This window comes from Chrysemys picta, chromosome 4 (assembly GCF_011386835.1).
Source record: "Chrysemys picta bellii isolate R12L10 chromosome 4, ASM1138683v2, whole genome shotgun sequence".
Classification (NCBI taxonomy): domain Eukaryota; kingdom Metazoa; phylum Chordata; order Testudines; family Emydidae; genus Chrysemys; species Chrysemys picta.
Window position 1 is genome coordinate 88,694,706 of NC_088794.1, and position 22,322 is coordinate 88,717,027.

The 22,322-nt window shown below is 46.6% G+C and overlaps 1 protein-coding gene across 11 annotated transcripts in view; it reads left to right on the plus strand.

Moving 5' to 3' along the window:
* The window catches only part of SMOC1 (SPARC related modular calcium binding 1), a 206,074-nt gene extending 198,746 nt beyond the window's left edge, over nt 1-7,328 (plus strand). For 9 of the 11 annotated variants that reach the window (XM_065592950.1, XM_065592959.1, XM_065592954.1 and 6 more), the window contains 2 exons: nt 826-876; nt 3,314-7,328. In XM_065592950.1, the coding sequence (XP_065449022.1) occupies nt 826-876; nt 3,314-3,330 (68 nt within the window). In that variant the 3' untranslated portion in view covers nt 3,331-7,328. The remainder of the gene's footprint in view (nt 1-825; nt 877-3,313) is intronic. The other 2 variants (XM_065592953.1, XM_065592958.1) reach the window with 1 other exon arrangement.
* The last annotated feature ends 14,994 nt before the right edge of the window (nt 7,329-22,322 follow it).

The following is a 22,322-nucleotide window of genomic DNA, read 5'->3' on the forward strand; positions in this document are numbered from 1 at the left end:
TGCTGATTCTGGCGGGAAATAGTTGTGCTGGTTTTCCTCAGATTTCGAGACTGTGACCAAAATTATCAAATATGGGTGCCTAAAAGCCACATGTAGACACCTATATGGAAATGGGCTCACTTTCAGGCGTGCTGTGCTCCTGCAGGTCCCACTGAATTCCCACTGAGAGTTGCAATGCTCAGTAGCTTTGAAAATCAGGCCACTTCTCTCTAGGTGCCTGGGTATAGATATGGGTATCCAAGTGTGAACATTTTGGCCTAACTTTGTAGACACCAGACATTCAGATAAGTTTGGGCCATCCAGTCAATCTGAGCACCTTATAAAACTGTCCAGTCCTCTTAGTGGCCTTTAGAGAAACCTGAGTGTTTTTCTTCTGTCCTGTTTTCCCGTAGTAGGAAGAAGTCTCAGGAACCTCATACCACTAAATATCTTTCAGTTCTTATTCCTCTCGCCCCTACTCAGGAGCGGGCAGAGAAGTTTAATTCTGGGATTTGGGGCTTCTTACCCAAACTGAACCTTTGGATTTCATGAGAGTCCCACATCACAATCTAAGATCTTAAATTGGATTAAAATGTAGATATTAAAAGTCTAACTCTAAGAGATGATGCAGGCCAGGACTGAGATGCACTGGTGGAGATAGGTGTGTGTAAGTATAAGGAAGCTTTGCACAAAGCCTGCCTATATTACTGCACCCAGCTGCAGTCAGCAATAGTCCTTCATTGTCATTAGCAGAGCAATCATTGCTTTTTCCTAAAATTATCTCCAAAATTCAGAAGAATCAAAAACTTATCAGTGATGAGTAAATAATGTTCTTGGATTTTGCAGGTAGTGCTAGCAGTTTCCCCCATGGAAAAAGACAAGGCATTAACCCTTTCAGTAAGTATTTATCTCTTATTTTTGTTTCCTTTTTCTTCTGTAGCACTCGCATACCCCAAAATTCATGGGTCCCTCCCCGTTTTCTTGCCTGACATCTGTCCAATGAGCTGACCTTGCAGTACACTACTTCCCAGTACAGACTGAGAGTAGCTAAGGCATGGAATTTGGAATCCGGGGACTGAGAGTTTCATTCCCCACCCTTCCTGCTACTCCAGGGCTCTGGGGGCTATTTAAAGGGCCCAGGACTTCCCTGCTTCTACCGCCCCGACCCTTTAAATAACCCCCGGAGCCCTGGGGTAGCAGCGGCAGGGCTCTGGCAACTATTTAAAGGGCCCAGGGCAGTAGAGGCAGCGGGAGCCCTGGCCCTTTAAATAGCCCCCAGGGCCCCGCTGCTCCTACCCCAGGGCTCCGGCAGTGGGGCTGTGGCGGCAATTTAAAGGGCCTGGGGCTCCAGCTGCTGCTGGGAGCCCCAGGCCCTTTAAATTGCCGCCTGGGGAAGCCGGGCCACCCCGGTACGACGCACCGGCTCTTGCCAGTACACCGTACCGGGGTTTACCGGCTTACTTTCACCTCCGGAGAGAACAAACAACTCGACATAAACGGTGACAAAAAAGGGCTAACGTGAGCCTTACATGTATAAACAGGGGAGTAGTGATTAGGGGTATGGAGGTGATTTTACCTTTGTTTGCAGCATTGGTGAGACCAAGACTGAAATACTGCACAACATTTAAAAAAGAATGGTGGAAAAAATTGAGAGGTTGTAGAAAAGAGCCACAAAAATTATTTGAGGGCTGGAGAAAATACATTCCAATGAGAGACTTAGAGCTCTCTCTGTTTAGTTTTGCAAAAAGATTCAGAGGTGACTTGATTAGTGTACAAGTACTTTCACGGGGCAAAAATGCTGAGTACTAAAGGGCTCTTTAATCAAGTGGGGAAAAGCATAACAAGAACCAATGGCTGGAAGCTGAAGCCAGAAAAACTCAAAAATTAACTATTTTATTTTAGAATAGAACCCGTATTTGACAAAGCATTAGACAAGTCAAAATTTCAGACCAGGGCAGTTTTCTAATGAACTATAGCTCAGATTAATTATCAAATGGATTTAGTTCAGACTTCACAGGAACATTCCCCTTTGCCTTCAGGTAAAAATGGCAATTTTCAGTCCTCCCTGAGCTCCCTGTTGCATATGTGGAACGTGGCCATTAAGCCACCATTATAGGAGAGTGAAACTCCTCTCCATGACCGGCTAGCTCTGCCAGCCAGTACAGAACGGGGCAGAGCCATAGTTCTGCCTTCTTCCTGCTATAAACCCTTTCTGTATCCATGCAAGGGCCAGCCACAACCGGGCACAGTGGGCTAGCAAGGGCCAGTAATGTGAACACCATCTGTATGCCAGTCTTGGCTAACAGGACAAGAGAAGCCATAAGAGGAGATGTACTGCAGGGCAAAATGTGTAACTCCATTAAAGTACAAGGATACATTGTCTCTCGCTCATTTCCAGTTAAGTGAAGGCCAGTGCATTAGTGAAACTTGCAGCTTTGCTTCCAGTAGATCTCGGCCTTGCTTTGTGCTACTCTGTGTGGGATTTCTAATCTCAGAAGGGTTACTACTAGAACCATGTGGCAGCAGTTTGTAGCCTCAGGCCTTTCATAACAGCAACGGATGCAAACCTCAATACAACCAGCTAAGCAACCCCATTGCTCCCTCACTGCTGTGGCTCCCCCAGATCTTAAGAGCTCTGGGGCTTTTCAAGTATTGAATCCCTCAGCTTCCAGTGAATCCACACTCCAAGTTTGCTGGGTTTCCTAAAACCCCAGCATTAGCTTTGGAGCCGGGGCTTTAGCAGCACAGTGGGCTTTGGAGGATGTTGTCTAGGAATGCCACTACAGGGGGTTAGCAGAGAGGTTTCTGCTGCTGGAGGGTTGGGGAAAGGCTACTTTGACTAGTGATTGAATTCTTCGCAGACCTGCCTGCTTGATGGGGAAGGAACCCAGCTGGCCACCTTTGAGATGATTCACGCTGGTAGTGCAGTGAGACCTCCATCCGACTCTCACTAGAATCAGTAGGAGTTCTGCTCTTCAGTGGGGACAAGATTGGGCCTTAGGTAGAAGAGAGGGCGTGGGGGTTTTGCCCAGACCATTCACCCATTCCCCAGGAGGGAATGAGCAGCCATGGTTTGTGTTTAAAAATACACCCATGCCTAAGGCTGTATGTGTGACTCATCCAATGCTGCCTCTTCCACAAGGCTATTGCTCGTTAAGTCCTAGTTCTTGTCAGCTTTGCCGCTTACTCTGAACTAGTTGCCCTCCAGAAGCCTTTTCTGTCATGGAGAGGCTGTACAGCACGCTTACACTGGCTGGCTGCAATTCTGGTTTTAATTTTGGTTTTCCTCTCTCACCTCCCCCCACCAATATTCTGCCTGACTCACCGCCTTCAGTAGGACGCCTGGTCTAGGAGCAGATATGAATAGAAGACAGGAGGCCACCCGAAGGATGGACAGACTGACACCCTGCTGCCATGTGGCATTGGCAACATCCAGCGTAGCAGAAGTGGCACCCAGAACATTTGCACTTTTTTTAATGATTGGTTTGTTTGTTTGTTTTTGTTTAATGCCATTATCTAATACTTTGGGGGAGGGGGAATGAGAGCATGACAAAAAAAAAAAAACTTTGGACAGCTACTGACAACTTAAGTTTCTGAGTTCACAGGGACTCGAGAAGAAAGAGATTTTTATATACTGTATATAAATATATATGTAAATTGTACAGTTGTCTTGTACAGGGGTTGGAGTCACTGTTTGGTCCCTCCCCTCAATTTCATAGGCTGTTAGGGTTAAAGGGACACCTTGACTTCTGGAATCCAGTAATGCAGTGATGTCTGCAACCGATCCATCCTCTGGCCACAAATTGCTCTCTCTCTCTCTCTCTAGCACCTCCGTGTGCATAAAAGCAAGTGTATTGCCACAGCTTGTGCTCACAGATGTGCACTGGGGGTCCCAGTCATGCAGTAGGCCAGCTGTTTCTTGGGAGTTACTGAATACATCCATCTGCTACTGGAGTTGATGGGCCCACTGCAGTGTGCGGGACTGGGCCTTTGGGAGAGCAGCGCTCCTTTCCATCAACGAACTGCAGATAAATGAGCAGGAACGGGTGCGAAGTTCAAACCTGAACCATGGGAGGCACAAAGATAGCTCCAGCGGCAGCTGCAGATTGGGTAGTGGTGAACAACAAACCTGTTGCCATCCAGACAAGGAAAACATGTAGAGCAGATGCCATATCTTGGACATCTAGTGGCACCAAGGGCACAAGGAGGAGTGCCAACAGTAGGGAAACTCGGTATAGGCCCCAGTAGTGCCAGTGGAGTACAGGGAAGGCACAGAAGTCCTGCATCTTCACGTATTCACAAAGTGATCATAGAAATACCCTCTATTCATATGTAAGAAGAATACAAAGGAGAAAGCATGATGTAGCTCTGCTATGCTCCTGAAGCCCCCTGCAGTCTGCTTAGTGCTACAGGGGAGAGATGAGAGCACATATGTCAATAGCGAAAGATACAGCAGGAGGCCTGTCTCTAGGAGTCTAGTTTCATCTCTGTCGTTTTAGCCCAGGCTCATTAGGAAGGCACTGTTCACTACAACCTGAACAATAGCTGCTCGTACCACGGGTTCCTGTGCTTGCTGTGTGGGACTATCTTCCGATGCAGTAGTGTGAACTCTCACAGTTCCCACCTCCCAGGAATCTCTATGTTCTGATGTCTCTAGCGTCAGCCATAATGACACCCTCTTAAAGCCATGGCTCAGCTTGAACAGGCTGCTGCGTTCAGAGATCACAGCGACCGTTTTAGCTGGTGGTGCCTTGGCCAAAGTTAGTGTCTTGTTCGTCTCAGTTAGACACACTTGTAAAATCTGTGGAGGGACAGAATCAGCCAGGTCTGTGCATTAGACTGTGGGGTGCATGGAGCATGATGGGAAGCAGCAGTGCATTCCTGCTTTGTGCAGCTCTAGCCTGTTTGACCATGTGCACGTTCTGGGGAGGGCATTATTTACAACAGCCTCTCAGATGTCAGACACGTCACGCTCTCCTGCCACTCCGATTTGGACTGCAACCTTTGTACTCCGCTTTCGTACACGCATTCTCTGTCTAAACTAGGGCTGCCAACCCTCCAGGATTGTCCTGGAGTCTCCAGGAATTAAAGATTGATATGTGATGAAACCTCCAGGAATTCATCCAACTGAAACTGGCAACTCCCTACTACCTGCTGTCTGCATTCTGCTGCAGTAGGGGGAGCAGCTCTCTGGTGACATTGTTATCCATGTACTTTGGCTGTTTTGCTCGCAACGGGGCTGCTGTGTTATTGCATGTAATGTGCTGAATGGGATTCTCTCTCTCTCTCACTTGTACACAGGCAATGTGTAAGCTACTCTCAGGCTAATGAGAAATGGTAGACAGGCACCAATCTGTACAGTGTTCGTGTGATCTGGGTTTGAAACTAATCCTTATTTGGACGGTGGCAAAGCTATACGTGCAATACCATGGAAGTGTCCTGAAATGGCTACTGCTGCTAGTGCCAGGCATCGTGCCATGCTGCTGTAGGGTGACCCCAGAACATTGCTTCACAGCAGCATTGCAGCGTGGCAGAGAGGCCTTGCAGCATGCTGGGCTGCGTGGCTTTGTGACATGGTGTTGTGACGTAGCACACTCACAGGGTGCTGCTGTTACATCGCTTGGTGACAGCAGTGTGTGTGCTGAACGTGCATCACAACACAGCAAGCTCACACCACACTGTTCACTAATTAAATATTCAGAGGGGGCAGGGCTCGATTGCAAAAATAAATTGCTCATTGGATTCCAGAGCTTGGGACCTTCTGGATGAGAGCAGGATTGAAGCTGGGTTAAAGTGTTTGGTCTGGATTAAAAAAATCACCAACAAACTCATGACAAGTGTCTCCCTGAAGCACAAATCTCACAAACCCACCCTAAAGAAGAACGGTTGTCTTTAGTGAACAGCAGCACCCGCTGCTGGCTTCTCATTGTAAATTACATACATTGTATGTGCTCTTCTGGCTTTTCCTTTTTATACTTTGGGGCAGGGGGTATGTGTACGTTGAAACGATTTGGTTTAGTGTAGAATGAGAAATGTCAGTTTCCTCCTCTAATCCTGTTGTAGGAGAGAAGAATGAACCCAACTTTGTGTAAACTCCTTTTCTTTGTATACTAGTTTTAGGAATGCTAAGCACTGGTTGCTGTTTTCACTTAGTCACAGGCAGCTCGAGCAGAAGGTTGGATGCCAGAGTGGGCTGTCTCGTATGGTCTCTGAGAGCAGCAAATCTTCAGCAGCAGAAGTGGGCTGGTAGAGGTGGTCTCTGCCTGTTTGCTCAGGGCAGTAAAACCCCCTAAATCCAGCCTTGGGTGCTGACACTTTAAGACTCATTGCATCTTTTCTGATGGAAACTTTGTCAGTGAGCTCACATTGCCTATTGCCAAGTAAACCCTTCTGCAACCTTTGTCCTGCTGTCAGCCCTGCCTCCCTTCTCTCTAAAGGATGCTTAAGAAACATACCACGCCTACTGTCTGCAAGTTAATAGTCTGGGCATCTCTTCAAGGAAGCCAAGCTATTATCTACTTGTAGGGCTAGCCTCAGAACCTGTGGGGTCCTAGGTGAAATCTGCCAGGGGGTTGCCTTCTGGCCTGGTTCTGCTGATGGAATGGGAATCGAGCAGTACACTGCCTCCCCTTCCATTCCCGCTGGAGAATGAGTTGCTGGGTTTACATAGGGTCCCGAGCAGTTTCTCTCATGCCTTGTGCCTCACATTACTGTTTGTGCATGAGACTGAGTGATTCTGTGCAGCTGGACCATAATTACAGCATAAATGTAGTCTAGCTTTTTGTGTGTTGGACAGTCACACAGACTGTCCTGGCCCTGTGGCATAAATCAGTCATTCAGTTGTCCATATCAAAATGGCAGTGGCTGCAGCTCTCTGACAGTTCTCCCAGAACTGAAACTAGAAATGTTAGCAGCAAATCCTCCTGCAGCAGCGCTACAGTTCCTACCAGAAAACTGAGTGCCACCCCAACTGTTGGGAGGTAGAGCCGAGCACATCCTTCCCCAGCAGTAGCAAGCCAAATGCTGTTCTCATTGACACCACTGAAGTCCATCGGTCACACCGGTGTACACGAAAGCAGAACTTTGTGCATGTCTCACCCACCCTTGTGAATCCTTCTGAATATGTTCATGGCTTCTCTGAGTGAGTGCTGAAAACAGCCAGGACAAAGGAGAAGAGGCCAAGGGCCCTACAGAGTAAGTCTACATCCAGCACTGGTCCTGTTGGAGGGGGAGATCACCAGTGAAGTCAATTTGGTATTGTCTCCCGCAGCAGTTCTGTTGACAGCATTGTTCATTAGACTGAAAGACAGCTGGTTGGTTTTGGTTTTGTAATAAAATAGATAAATGTTGCTTTGGAGTCTTGTGGAGCTTTAATTTCTAGAGTTCATCCCCTTCCTCTGCATCTCACCCTGACAGTTGCCTAAGCAGAGCCCTGGGAAATGGGCAGTTTCTGTTCACAGTGGTCCATGCTATTCCTTAGTTAAGTCTGGTCAACATGGGGTGAGCCCCACACGTCACTTCAGGGCTGCCCAGAGGATCCAGGGGGCCTGAGACAAAGCAATTTTGGGGGCCCCTTCCATAAAAAAAGTTGCAATACTATAGAATACTATATTCGTGTGGGGGCCCCTGTGGGGTCTGGGGCAAATTGCCCCACTTGCCCCCCTTCTGGGCGGCCCTGTGTCACTTTCACACCCAAGAGCTCAAAGTGAAACTTGGACAAAAGCAGCCCCTTGAATCAGCCCAGGATCACTCAAAGGCAGTGAAGCCTCAACAAGGAAGCTGGGTTGAGCTTTGCTGTGTTTCACCCAGAGGTGGTGGCATTTCAGCTGTACTGGCTGTGTGGTTTGTAAAATCTCTGTACAACTTTTCATGTGTGATGTACCCGAACACTTGGATGTTAATATCTAAACTGTATTCTTAATTAGCAATAACCCAAATTTAGGTGAATAAATTTATGTACTATATGTACCATATGACTTTTAAAAAACAACTTTGTGGACAATCCAAGCACAATACCCAGATGTACAGACACACTTTTTTCAACCTGTGTATTATATAATTTTAACATTAGCTTTAATAAAATACTTTAGGCAAGGCACTATATAAGAATGTTTCCCTAGTGAACTGAACAGCAGAGCAAATACTGCCACCTACAGGTCATGGGCATTTTCAACAGTTACCAATGAAAAATGCTCATGGTCTTCAAGGTGTTCATGCATGCTTTCTCCTGCCTTATGAAATGGCTGCACATTCTCTCACTTCCCAGAAAACATGTCATGATTGTGACTGGCAATAACTTCCTGGCCATCCTCTTGTTAGGACCAGAGAATCCCCATCATCTCTTTCGACACCCCAAACAGAATATTCAGGGCAGGTGCATTCAGACCATGTCCTTAGCGAAGTCTCTGCTGCAGGCTCCGGTACAGAGACAGGTCAGAGTTGGGAAGCTGGGATCTGAATTTTCCTAAGTGCAAGGTGGAACAGGGGATGAATAAACCCCACATTCATGTCTGCAACCGTCTCTAGTTCCTAGAAGGGCTTGGTAGAACGTTGGCAGTGAAATCCCAAACCCTAGGAGTCACCTGGCCTCAGTTTTCATTCCACTCTCTCAGACAGGGAGTTAATCATGTGGAGATCCAAGCCCAGGAGTATTCTGCTTTTAAAAGCAGGCCATTGTTTCCCAGGTAAGGTATGAAGGTAAGACTTGGATTGAGGCTGGGTCCCTGAACACCAATGGGAGTCCTGAAGAGAGAATTATTATTGAAGTAGTAGGTGTGTAGCAATGGCAGTTCTGTTACAGATTCAAAGCAGCGCACTAATGTCTCTAAGAGCTGTAAGAATTTGCTGACGTGGTGTGAGAGAGAGAGTGAGCAACCACATTGATTTCAATAGATGTTAGGAGCTGAAATATCATTATGAATCTGATAAGTTCTTTACCTGAATATTAAGGAAGGAATTAAAATGTTCAAAAGTGACTAATAATTTTGTGAGCCTCTAGTTTTGGGTGCCCTTTAAAGGGTCCTGATTTTTCAGAGCATGGGTGGTCGGCACTTTTGGAAAATCAGGTCCCTCTAAAGTGTCTCATTTTGGGCACCCACAAATGGAGGCACCCAAATCATGTGTCACTTTGGTAAATCTTGGCCGTAGGCTTGACAGCATGTCCCTCTAGTTACCATAATGAGATCAATGGCGTAGTCCATGCCTATCCTAAAGCTACTGGTTCTATCTCTGCAACTTCAGACAGCCCTGAAGTAGGATCACACTGGGAAGCTTTTTCTCACAACCAAGGTTAGCAACTTAAATTAAAAAATAAATGTAAATCTGCAGAACCGGACGTGCTCAAGTGCCAATATTATGTAATGACAAATGTTTGTCTTCACTCTAGCTGCAATCCCACTCGGTCTCTCTCTAGTTATAGACAGAAAAGTAACTACAAAGTGGACAGCGTGGGGAGCAATCTTTCAATGAGTCGAAAGCAAATATGCTCAATTTATCAGTGAAAAGGATGATTTTTCTAACTGTCAGCTCTAGAAACTCCACCTGGGATCTGAAAGTGCAGCTGTGTTATTTCTGCCTCTGACATCACTACCTGTAATTACGACTGCCAAAGACCAAATTAGGTTGACAGTTTAGCTGATGCTCCAAGAATCAGAATAGAATCCAGCTCTGTCTGTCAGGGCTGCTGTGGGTCTGCAAAGCAAACGGGAATAAAAATAGGCCGCTTACAGTACTCTTCCCAGCAGTGACATTTCCAGGAGCCCTTTCATTCAAATTTAATTTTTCTGGACTTTGAAATAAATTATAAAAATACATCATTGACCTTTTGGCCTCTCAAAGCCAAGGCCCTGTAATCAAGTCCCAGGTGCAAAAAAAACAAACAGACAAAACCCCCAGACAAACTCCAAAAGCCTGTGTTAAACGAGAGAGATGGATGAGCAGAAGTCTCACAAATTACTTTGGAAAATACCTTACAACAACTTTTCCTTTAAATAAGAAAAAAAAAACCCTCAGAAAATGTAGAATTCTATTCCACCTAACAGGCACTGGAATGCATGCTTATGCACAGCTAGGCTATTCATGGAACCTTAACTTTGCCTTGCTCCACTACCAACGTTCCTAGCAGGCCCGTGTCCCCTGTTTTGTAAGCTGTGATGTTTTCTTATGCTCTTCTTTTGAATGAATTATTTTAAAGAACATGTTCATTTTGAAGGGGGTTAAGCCACCCACGCCAATAGGCTGGGGCTAGCTTTAGTTCAGAAAAGCCTGGGGCTTTGAAGAGTTTGGATATACAATTAGCAGGAAGCGTGTATGACAGCACACGTATATACAGAGCCGGCAACAAAAAACTAGGTTAATGCTGATGTCAGGTTGCTTGGTGGTATGTTGTCCCCTTGCAGCATGTTGAGCTGAGCAAAACTCAAACTTCTGAAAACCAGGACGTGCACAGCATTTCCCTCCGTCAGCAAGGGCCCAGTACACCCCATTATGAAAATGTACCTTTACTCTGCCAAACCCACAGCTGCTGAAATGCACAAGCTCTTCACCTCCTTTTTTTTTACAGCCCATTCACTCTCACCCACAGGATTCCAGCTCACTCAATTAGGTTGTCTATGCCACCTCCTCTGTGTTCCCCTGGAGCTGACAGTAGCCCATAGGAATTATTTGAATACACTCCAGGTGCAATCAGTGTAGTAGGTGTATCTACACTAAATGGTGGAGGCAATAGCTGGGCCTGCTTGGTAAAGGCGTGTTTGCAATATGAGGGTGTGTGGGTTGCATCGAGGTGTGTGATAGCTGTGATTATATGATGAACTCTGTTTTGCATCCTCCAGTGTGGGTGAGCAAAGGGAAGAGCTGCATGTGTACCTTCAGGTTCCAGTATGCAGAATTGTGTACATCACATAATAAGGAGGGCCCAAGAGGGTTATTACAAAGGGCATTATCTGTAGTGAGCTGGGATATGAAAGTAGTCTGACCATTCACTATCTGCCTGTACTCCAGGTAGCGTGAGGTGGTCGGTGTTCGGTGTAGCTGTACTGAATGGTAGATCTGTAGATTACTTTGAGGTGTGTGACAGAGCTGTGCCTGTGATGTGAGGAGATCTTATGTTTTCCCCTCTTGTGTGGTAGGAAAGGGAAGAGATGCGTGTTCAGGACGCAGCATGCATCATTTCAGTGCAGAATTGTGGAGGCTATGCTGGTAGCAGGGCATAGGGCTTTTATTACCAAGGCTATTGTCAGCAGTGACATGGACTCTCAGAGGTCCTGCTTCCATTGTATAAGGCACTGGTGAGACCTCATTTGGAATACTGTGTACAGTTCTGGTCTCCCATGTTTAAAAAAGATGAACTCAAACTGGAACGGGTGCAGAGAAGGGCGACTAGGATGATTAGAGGAATGGAAAACCTGTCGTATGAAAGGAGACTAGAGGAGCTTGGGTTGTTTAGTCTGACAAAACGAAGGCTGAGGGGGGATATGATTGCTATCTTTAAATATATCAGAGGGGTAAATACAAGGGAGGGAGAGGAATTATTCCAGCTTAGTACTAATCTGGACACGAGAACGAATGGATATAAACTGGCCGTGGGGAAGTTCAGGCTTGAAATTAGACGAAGGTTTCTGACCGTCAGAGGGGTGAAATATTGGAACGGCCTTCCGAGGGAAACGGTGGGGGCGACGGACCTGTCTGGTTTGAAGATTGTTAGATAAGTTTATGGAGGGAATGGTTTAATGGTTAAACATAGTAGCCAAAGAATACCAAGCAATGGTAGGTAAATAATATAATGGCTAACAGGGGTCAGGCTGGAGTCTCTTGCCTAAATGCTCGGGGTCTTACTGATCGCCATATTTGGGGTCGGGAAGGAATTTTCCTCCAGGGTAGATTGGCTGAGCCCTGGAGGTTTTTCGCCTTCCTCCGCAGCATGGGGCAGGGATCACTAGCAGGAGGGTCTCTGCCAATTTGAAGTCACTAAACCCCAGGATTGGGGACTTCAACAGCAGAGTCCAGGGAAGGGGTAGGGACGATTTTGTGGCCTGCAGCATGCAGGGGGTCAGACCAGATGATCATAATTGGTCCCTTCTGACCTTAAAGTCTATGAGTCTATGAGGATTCCAAGGGTTAAGTGGAAGTGTAGATTTGAGCTGGTATCGTGTAAGTGTACGGGAGCTGAAAAAGGCTGGGAAGTGGTTCTTAAGCTGTACATATGTGGTATTCTTTCTGGGGAGTTGGCTATGAACGTGAGTGTTCACCAAGTTCTGGACCCTCCTGAATCTTATAGTGCCAAGGGCCAGTGTGAGTAGTGCCTGTGTGGGCACTGCTCAAAAAGGATAGAAGGTGACATGGGCAATTTTCCTTCCCAACCCCTTTTAGTTCTTCAATAGTATTAAATTATCCCATGGGTGAGTGTGAATGGTCTGTAGAAGGAGGGGAAGAGGTTGTACATTTCAGCAATGATGGGGTTGGCAGGGTAAAGGTATGTGTGTTAACAGGGCAGATTGGGGTATTGCTGAAAGAGGACAGAGTTAAGGGTGCATGGGCCATTTTAACTCTGCATTTCCTGATTTTTCAGAAGTTTGTGTTTTGCTCAACTCCGTGTTCTTCAAGGGGACGACAGACCACCAAGCAGCCTTTACTCTGTGTTAATGTAGTTTCTTGCAATTTAATTTTCTAGGGTTTAAAAAAAAACCAGGAGCCGATAATGATGTTCGGAGTTAGCAGTCGTTTAGGCAGTTGTACTTATCTTGTCCTGCAAGTAGCGTACTTAGGGCTTGTCTACACTGGCAAATTACAGCACTGCAATTTTCTCACTCAGGGGGGTGAAAAAACACCCCCCTGAGCGCAGCAAGTTTTAGTGCTGTAAAGCGCCCATGTAGACCGTGCACCAGCGCTGGGAGCCAAACCTCTCATGGAGGTGTGGTTTTTTGTTTGTTTTGTTTGGTTTTTAAGAGCGCTGGGAGAGCTGCCATGACTACACAAGCCATATTAAAGTGCTGCCAGTGTAGACTAGCCCTGAGCCGGCATGCGTCGCCCACCCCTCCAAACCCATCAACTCTGCCTTACCAGCCCTGCTTCAGGACATCGCTCCAGCTATGCCCCTGACACATTCACTGCACACCCCCCAACCTGTCCCCTCCCCACTGCAAGCAGGGAACCAATCTCCCCAAAGCTTTCACGCCCTGGTCTACAAATGTTTCTATTGCAGTTACCTCCCATTCCTGTAATCAGTCACCTCCAGTTCCTGGAGCGAAGGACAATCATGTTACAGTGGCATAGTGCTCGGGTGCAGGATGCTTGAGATTCACTGGCAGAGTTGTGGAGCTGTAGGGGGTGTTGAGTGCACTGGCAGAGCTGCAGATTGTCATGCAGGATTGTTAGGGTTCACTGGCAGAGCTGGAGAATGCAATGGGCTGGTGTGCAAGGGGGTGGGGTGAGCTGGCAGAGCTCAAGGGTGCCATACCTCCTTCACCTTACCACCTAACCTTTCTTCCTTTACCATCCCTTCCCATATATCCTTCTCCTCGCTGCAGCCCCAACCCCCTTCTCCCTATTCCCCCACTCCTTTGCCCCCTAATATGCCTCTCTTCCCAAGAAGCATTCACACAGCTAATGCCCCACTCCCACATACTTTGATTACATCCCCTCCAAAATGAAATTGCCACCCATGACTCACAAATTGTAGCAACCTCCAGCCACTTAATCTAAAATGCCTTTTGTCTTAGGGGTTGTGATTAATTTGTCTTTAGCTAGGTTAATTGAAGGGTAACTTCACACACATCATTCTCAAAGAGATCTGTGATTCATCCAGTCATTAGTACTTCTCAGTTTAACCATACAAGGCAGCAGAAGGAAAGTGGTTTGTTTAGGGCTCCTATAACTCAGGAAGCATTTGGTCAAATGATGCCAAAGTTGAATCGCTAACACTACCCCGCATCCCCATGAGGCACACCAGATTTCACAGCAATCCGGTTAATTGTACAGATTTTAGAGCACTTCCACAGGGCAAGCTTTAATGCATATAAAATGACACGAATGGAAACCCTCTAGCTATTTTTCTGTATTGGTGCATGCGCAGTGTAAAAACGGACACTCTCTCAATTTGGCTAGGCAGCAGTTCTGCAGAAAAGGACCTGGGGGTTACAGTGGACAAGAAGCTGGATATGAGTCGACAGTGTGCCCTTGTTGCCAAGAAGGCTAACGGCATTTTGGGCTGTATAAGTAGGAGCAATTCCAGCAGATGGAGGGACGTATTCGTTCCCCTCTATTCGACATTGGTGAGGCCTCATCTGGAGTATGGTGTCCAGTTTTGGGCCCCACACTACAAGAAGGATGTGGAAAAATTGGAGACAGTCCAGTGGAGGGCAACAAAAATGATTAGAGGGCTGGAGCACATGACTTATGAGGAGAGGCTCAGGGAACTGGGATTGTTTAGTCTGCAGAAGAGAAGAATGAGGGGGGATTTGATAGCTGCTTTCAATTACCTGAAGGGGGAGTTCCAAAGAGGATGGATCTAGACTGTTCTCAGTGGTGCCAAATGACAGAACAAGGAGTAATAGTCTCAAGTTGCAATGGCGAAGGTTTAGGTTGGATCTTAGGAAAAACTTTTTCACTAGGAGGGTGGTGAAGCACTGGAATGGGTTACCTAGGGAGGGGTGGAATCTCCTTCTTTAGAGGTTTTTAAGGTCAGGCTTGACAAAGCCCTTGCTGGGATGATTTAGTTGGGGATTGGTCCCGCTTTAAGAAGGAGGTGGACTAGATGACCTCCTGAGGTCCCTTCGAACCCTGATATTCTATGATTCTATAAAGATTTAATGGGCGCCATGTACTACGTTGGATAAACTTAACCAATTGAGACCATTTTGACCCGGATCACATCAGTCATTTGATCTCTAGCTTTGTACAACCCCTGCTTCCTCCAACCTGGAAACTTTTTTTTTCATGGTTATTTTTACAAAGCTTATATCTCCAGAACCCTTGGCTCAAATGACTCCAGATTTGGGTCTCTAACCCTACCCTGCACCCTCCTGAGGCATACCAAATTTCAAAGAAATCCAACTGTGCAAGTCGATTGTAGAGGACTTAGAAAGGTTGACCTTTAAACAGATGACTAGATGCAATCTTAACTACCGTGGTGCCACGGCACTTACTATAATGTTCTCAATAGCAAGAGTGATCTTTAAGCCCCATTACCATGCAAATCCCATAATATAATGTTCTGGGTTTAGGTGGTTTATATGCAAAAATACAGTTACTGTGGGGCTCATTCTTACAAATGACTGTACCTAGAGCCTTGATTTGCTCACTTCTTACAAGAGGTGAGAAGGCTTGACCCTTTTCAGGACTGTACCCAGCTTAGTTGAGCAGATACATGAGGGGGAGCTGCCAGCAGTTCTGATATAGCCACTTAGGGAGTAACATCAGACTGAATGGCTGAGCTGAATCTATAATAAACAACATATTCTGATCTTCCTAAAATCCTGACTGACTCTCCTTATGCAGAACCCATAAACACTACATGGTAGCAGGGGTGGATTCACATGTCACATGTCTTATCACATATTTATGGAGAAGTGATTGGAGAAGAGAGTAATTCCACCAGAGTTGAAGCTATCTGCCAGTGCAGCAGGTAACGGGAAGAAGATTCATCAGAGGTTCAGCCTGTATATGCAAGTAAGCAGCTTTGTTGAAAAAGAAGATAAGCAGAAGGTAGCTCTTTTAAAAAATATTGTGGGGCCTGAAGTGCTAGATGTTTATAATTGTGTGCACTTAAGTTAGGCAATGCAAGCATGCTATCAGATGGTACTTCACAAGTCTGAAGACTACTGCACGCCCAAGATAAATTAAACTTTTGAAAGACACAAATGTCACATGAGAACTCAGAGAGGAGGAGAGTCATTTGACATCCAATATAAATTCTTCAAACTGGTGGCGACATTTCAGGTGTACTGTTGAGCCAAACATGTAATTAAGGACAGAGTCAGTAACCAGAGATCAAATAGAGATGGCTATTTGAGACCCAAAGATTAGAAAAAGACCATTAGAAGCATAGGTGTCAAGTTTCTAATCTGCTGGGGGGTGCTTCCCCCTGGCTCTGCCCAGGGCCTGCCCCCATACCAGAGCCTAATTGTCCCATTATATATTCTCTTAGGAGTGTTCCTCTAGCCCTGAGAAAAAAACTCAGAAGAACTAGATTGATTAGTGGCACTAGAGATGATCAAGAAAGTAGAAGAACCTACAGAATTAGGTTAATTCCTTAGTAATCGTAGAAAAGAAAGACAGAAGCCTTACGGTGTGCTTAGACCCTAGAGAACTTAAAAGAGCACATGCCCCCTAAGGAAGAGAGTTTTGGAGAAATGGCTGGTGCTAAATATTTCCCCAGGTAGGATGCATCAGCAGGATTTTGGCAAATCCCCTTAGATGATAGTAGCATGTATTTATGTACTTTGAATACACAATATGAAAGACACTGCTTTTGCAGATTGCAATTTGATTTAAGATCTGCACCAGATACATTTCAGCAAACAGTGCAACAAATATTTGAAAATAAAGACAATGACATTCTAATATAGGGAAGAACATGACCACAGGTTACAGAGAGCTTTGGAAAGGGCTAGGGCAGTAGGATTAAAAATGAAACAAGCAGAAATGTAAATTTCATGTTAGAGTTATCACATACCTGGGAGAAAGTCTCTCAGAACATGGAGTCCAAATAGATCTAACAGAGTTCAGGCAATTAAAAACCTATAATCTCCAATTGACAAAGAAGGAGTGCAAAGATTCTTAGGGGTGGTCAACTTTGTGGGAAAGTATGTACCTAATTGGGATGCTAAAATCAGAAACCTTAGAGCAGTCTTGCACAAAACTAATCAATGGACATGGGCTGCCAATCTAGACATGGAATTTGAAAACTTGAAAAGCTAATTAAGACTCCTGTCCTTCAATCTGATGATTGCAAGAGACAGACTAAGGTATCCACCTCAAAGGAAAGCATAGGGGCAACTTTACTACAAAAGTATGATGAACACTGGAGACCAGTGGTATATGCTTCCAGAGCTCTCACTAAAACTGTGTCAATATGCACAAAGTGAGAAGGAGACTTTAGCTTTGGCGCATGGTTGCAGGAAATTTCAAGTATTGATTTATGGGCAACCAGTTATTGCTGAAACAGAACACATCAGCAATATGTGCCAGAAGAGAGGGAGGATAAGGAGGAAACTTCAGTGATTGAAACAGAAAGGGAAGTGGAGCGTGTGACAGAACAGCAGACGGCTGCACCAACTGAAGCAGAGACAGTACTGTTGTCACGCAGATCACCACCCTGCATAGAAAACCTCAGAGACTAATTGGGAATAGTTAAAGCTGCAAACAGTTACAAAGGGATCTCACAAAACTGGGTGACTGGCAGATGAAATTCAATGTTGATAAATGCAAATTGGGAAACATCATCCCACTATACATACAAAATTATGGGGTCTAAATTAGCTGTTACTGCTCAGGAAAGAGATTGTAGAGTCATTGTGGCTAGTTCTCTGAAAACATCTGCAGTCAAAAATGCTAACTATGTTAGGAACCATAAGAGAGGGATAGGTAACAAGAAAGAAAATATCATAATGCTGCAATATAAATCCATGGTATGCCCACACGTAGAATACTGTGTGCAGATCTGGACTCCCCGCATCTCAAAAAAGATATATTGGAATTGGAAAAGGTACAGAAAAGGGCAAGTAAAATGACTAGGCCAATGGAACAGCTTCGGTATAAGAAGAGATTAAAAAGACTGGGACTTTTCAGTTTGGAAACGAGATGACTAAGGGGGTTATGATAGAGGTCTATAAAATCATGACTGCGGTGGAGAAAGTGAATAAGGATTGTTAGGGACATGTTATTTACTCCTTCACATAATGCACGCACTAGGGGATAACCCAATGAAATTAATAGGCAGCAGGGTTTAAAACAAACAAAAGGAAGTACTTCATCACACAACACATAGCGTGTGGCACTCTTTGCCAGAGGACGTTGTGAAGGCCAAGCCTATAATGGTTCAAAAAAGAACTCGGTAAATTCATGAAGGATAGGTCCATCAATGGCTATTAGCCTGGCTGGTTAGGGATGCAATCCCATGCTCTGAAATGTCCCTCACCTCTGTTCATCAGAAGCTGGGAGTGGACAATAGGGTATGGATCACTAGATGATTACCTGTTCTGTTCTTATGTATGTTAAAACAATCACAGGGTGTGAAATTTCTTAAAGGACACAGTATTTAATTAGCTCCAACTAATTGACAATTGTACTTGTTAATTTTCTGAAACTTTATGCTGCCAATGAAATTGTGGCTATGTCATTAATAATAAAGGGGCTGAAGACACCCTGCTGTAGGTGCAAAATCTAACAGTAACAGAGGTGCCATGGCTGGTGCCTCCATAATGTAACTTGTCACATAGCGCAAATAGTTTGTCAGGCCGGCTGTCTTTTCAGAGCCACATATTGAACTGCTGGGAAGTGATGGCCTGTGTGACACTGGCAGTCTGAGAGGTCAAAGGCCATAAACCAGCTTCCACCCAGTGTTAGTACTGATGTAAAAACCAGAGAGTATTTAGGGTCAAGTGATAGACTTGGAAAGCAGGCAAAGAGCCCTTCTGCCCCCAGATCCACTCGCACACCCACACCAAAGACAGATATAATTTGACTGCAAGTTTTTTTCGTGTGTGTGTGGGGCGGTGGGGGGGCGGTGCATCTGCCACTGACTGCTCTAGTGACCTCAGGAGGTGGCGTCTGTTAGGCAGGCATCGGGGAGTGTTAGTTATCGCCATTTCAAAGGGGTATCCAGCAGTGTCCTGCAGTGCTTCCTCCCCTCACTGGTGAGGAAGCAGAGCCTTCCCAGCACACAGCTGCCTTGTTGGGGCACTGTTTTGCCCATAATATTCACTACCTAGAAATTAAATATTGTGGTTACTTTACTTAAGCACTCCTTTAGCCCCAGGACAGCAAGCTAGAAATAGCCACAGGTGCCTCTGTTGAGCTCTACCTGCCATTGTCACAAATTGCAGCCCCTCTGGCACTGGGTGCAGACATGACAATTGTAAGGATTTAAAAAATTACATTGCCAAGTCTAGTCATAGTGACAAGCGCGTCTCAGTGTGTGACCGCGCCTACTGCTGGGCTGGCCGGGATGGCTGCAACTTCTCTTTAAATTCACTAACTAATCCACAAAGGTTAATGCTGTCATCATGATCTGAACAAGCCCCTTTGCTAATTAAATGAACTCAGCTAAGTCCCTTTTGTCCTGGAAGAAAGGGCAAAACAGTTGCAGGTGAGCAACGCCGGCCGCTAAAACCATACACCACCACCACCACCAAACCGAAAACAGTATCAGCTAGCGACTGGCTTTGGCTGCTGGCACGTGAGGCAACGCCTAGTTCAGGTTCTCCATATAAGCAGAGCTTAAGTGAATTCTATTGTGCAGCTCATCAGGCAACGACCGTAAGCGTCTGAGTACTGTACCGTCTGCAAGCTGCTAAGGGCCCTCAATGCCCAGTGGCTGTGGCAGCTCATCAGCACCTTGTGTGATGGAGCTGTATGTTGATATGATGCTAATGCTACTAGCTGTGTTGTGTCCAGCTTTTGGGCCTTTAAACACTAACAATAATCAGCTCTTATTTGCTCTTAGTACATTTCAGCCATGGCCTCAAATCTTAGCTACAAGGGTGGTGGCTGCCCTGCGGACATTTAATAAGACTAATAAAGCAATTTACAAAAGTGGTTAAGTACTATTATACACCATTTTACTGATAGGAGCCTGAGGTAAGTGATCACAGGCCACAGTGATGCTAGACAATGGTGAACTCAGGACTGAAAGCCAAGTTTCCAGAGGCCCAGGTTCCCTGCTGATCACTATATGTAGGGTTGGGATAGACGTCTCTCCCCGCTAGCCGCACCTCCGGCTCAGATTGGCAGTGACCCTGGAGGTATTTTGCTTTCCTCTCCTGCACGGCGTGTGGGTCACTTGCAAGGATTACCTTGTATTGCTCAGGTAATCATTTCCCTGCCGTTGCGAGGGGCCTCACACGCTGATGCACCTCGGTCACTCCTGTTCTCAGCCTGTGGCGTATAGTAGTCTGGGCTCCTGTGGGTCTCCTGGCCATTGCTGGGTTTAGTGTATAGGTGTAGGGGTGGTGGTAGTGGGCTGTGATACACAGGAGGTTGATCTAGTTGTCCCTTCTGGTTTTAAACAGTAGGACTTGCCCTAATCACTACACTGCCCTGGCTACCTGGCTTAGACCTCAGCAGGTGGAATTCCCCTGAGCATGACACATACTACTTCTGCTCCAGCTGCTATTTACAGAGGTGCTGAGCACCCTCCCCACTCCCATTGTCATCCAAGGTACAGCTGCAGATAGGACCTACCTTTCCTGCTGCCCAAGCCTAGGCTTAGCCCTGAGGCTAGCCATCTAGCCCTCCCCAGCCACGATTAGCCTGGCTTTACTGTATGGCTGAAGTCTTTGCAGCGTTATGCTACCATAGCTTAGAATTGGCCATGAAGTCACCTACAGGAGCATCCAGCTGTCCTAAAATACTGGGTAATGATGCTGCTCAGGGATCTGGTTCTAGCACACACGAGTCAGGATTACATAGGGCACAGTGTAGCCCATAGTGGACAAATATTTGAGTGCTGCTGAAAATGAAATGAGTTGCATGTCCAATGTCTGCCTTCCCCACCCCTACCCCCAGCTGCACACTGGCCATTTTGCACAGCATCTTCCCTGCTAAAGAGCTAAGTTTAAAGTTCTCAAAAAGAGGATATGGCAGAGAGAGGGGTCGGTGTGTGTGTGTGTGTGTGTGTGTGTGTGTGTGTGTGTGTGTGTGTGTGTGTGTGTGTGTGTGTGTGTGTGTGTGTGTGTGTGTGTGTGTGTGTGTGTGTGTGTGTGTGTGTGTGTGTGTGTGTGTGTGTGTGTGTGTGAGAGAGAGAGAGAGAGAGAGAGAGAGAGAGAGAGAGAGAGAGAGAGAAAAAAAACTGTGGCAGTATTTGGGGGAGGAACTGGAGGACTGTATGTACTGGGCGGGGGGGGCAAGTGAGGGAATTTGGGCAGTGCTGGAGGGATGTATGTATGTGCGCCAGAGGGTATTTGAAGGGGTGCTTGGGGGTGGTTTTGTACTGGGGGTCTATGTGTACTGGGATTGTTACCTGGGGAATGCTGTGTGTGTGGGGGGGGGGGGAGGGGGGGCGGGGTCTAGTTGGCTTTTAGCTCATGTCGTAGCGGCTCATGCAAACTCCAGGGGCCCCCAGGTTCAATCCCATCCACTGACAACCGGGGGTCTGTTGGTGTTACATATGTACACTGTGAGGGCTGCCCGGTGGGTGCTGGAAGGCATGTGTGTGTACTGTGAGGATTACCTGGGGGCAGATGTTATAGGAATGTTTTTGTACCTGGGTGTATGTGCTGGCGGGGAGTGTTTGTACTGGGAGATGTACCTGGCGGGTGCTGGAAGGGGTGTGGATTGGGAGGGATACTGGAAGGGTGTCTGTGTGTGTGTGTGTACTGGTATTGTAGCTCAGGGGTCCTGGAAGGCATGTTTGTGTACTGGGGATGCAGGCGGATTGTGTGTTTACTGGGAGGGGTACATGGGGGATGCTGGGGGGGGGATGTTTTCATACTTGGCCAGGTGATGGAAGAGGGGTGTGTATTGGGACGTGTACCTGGGGGATGCTGGAAGTGGTGTATGTGTTGTGGGAGGGGTGCCTGGTGGTGTTTGGGGGGGGGGGAGGGTCTGTGTAACTGGGAGGGATACCTGGGGTAGTGGTGGAGTGGGTGTATGTGTACTTGGGGGATGCTGGAGGGACATATGTGTGTACACTGTGAGGGAATGTTGGGGGTGTGCTGGAGGGATGTATGTGTACTGGATGGGGGACTTGGCGGTGCTGGAAGGGGTGCTTGTGTACAGGGAGGTGTACCGGGGGAGTGGGGGTGGGTGTGCTGGAAGATTTTGTGTGTGTGCGCGCACACACTGGGAGGGTTGCCTGGGGGGTGCTGGAAGAGGTCTATGTGTACTGTGAGGTGTATTTATGGGGTGAGGGAAGCGTGGTTGTGTACTGGAGGGGATGCTGGAAGAGTTTGTATGTGTACTGGGAGGGATACCTGGAAGGCATCTCTATGTACTAGGCAGGGTACTGGAGGGTCTATGTGTGTTTGTGTAGTGAGCATGGGGGGGTAGTACCTGGTGTGTGTGTGCTTGAAGGGGGTGGGGTATGTGTACTGGGAGGAATGCTGTGTGTGTGTGTGTGTGCGCACCTGCGCGCACACCCTGAGAAGTGTACTTGAGGGGGTGCTTGAAGGTTGTGTGTACCGAGA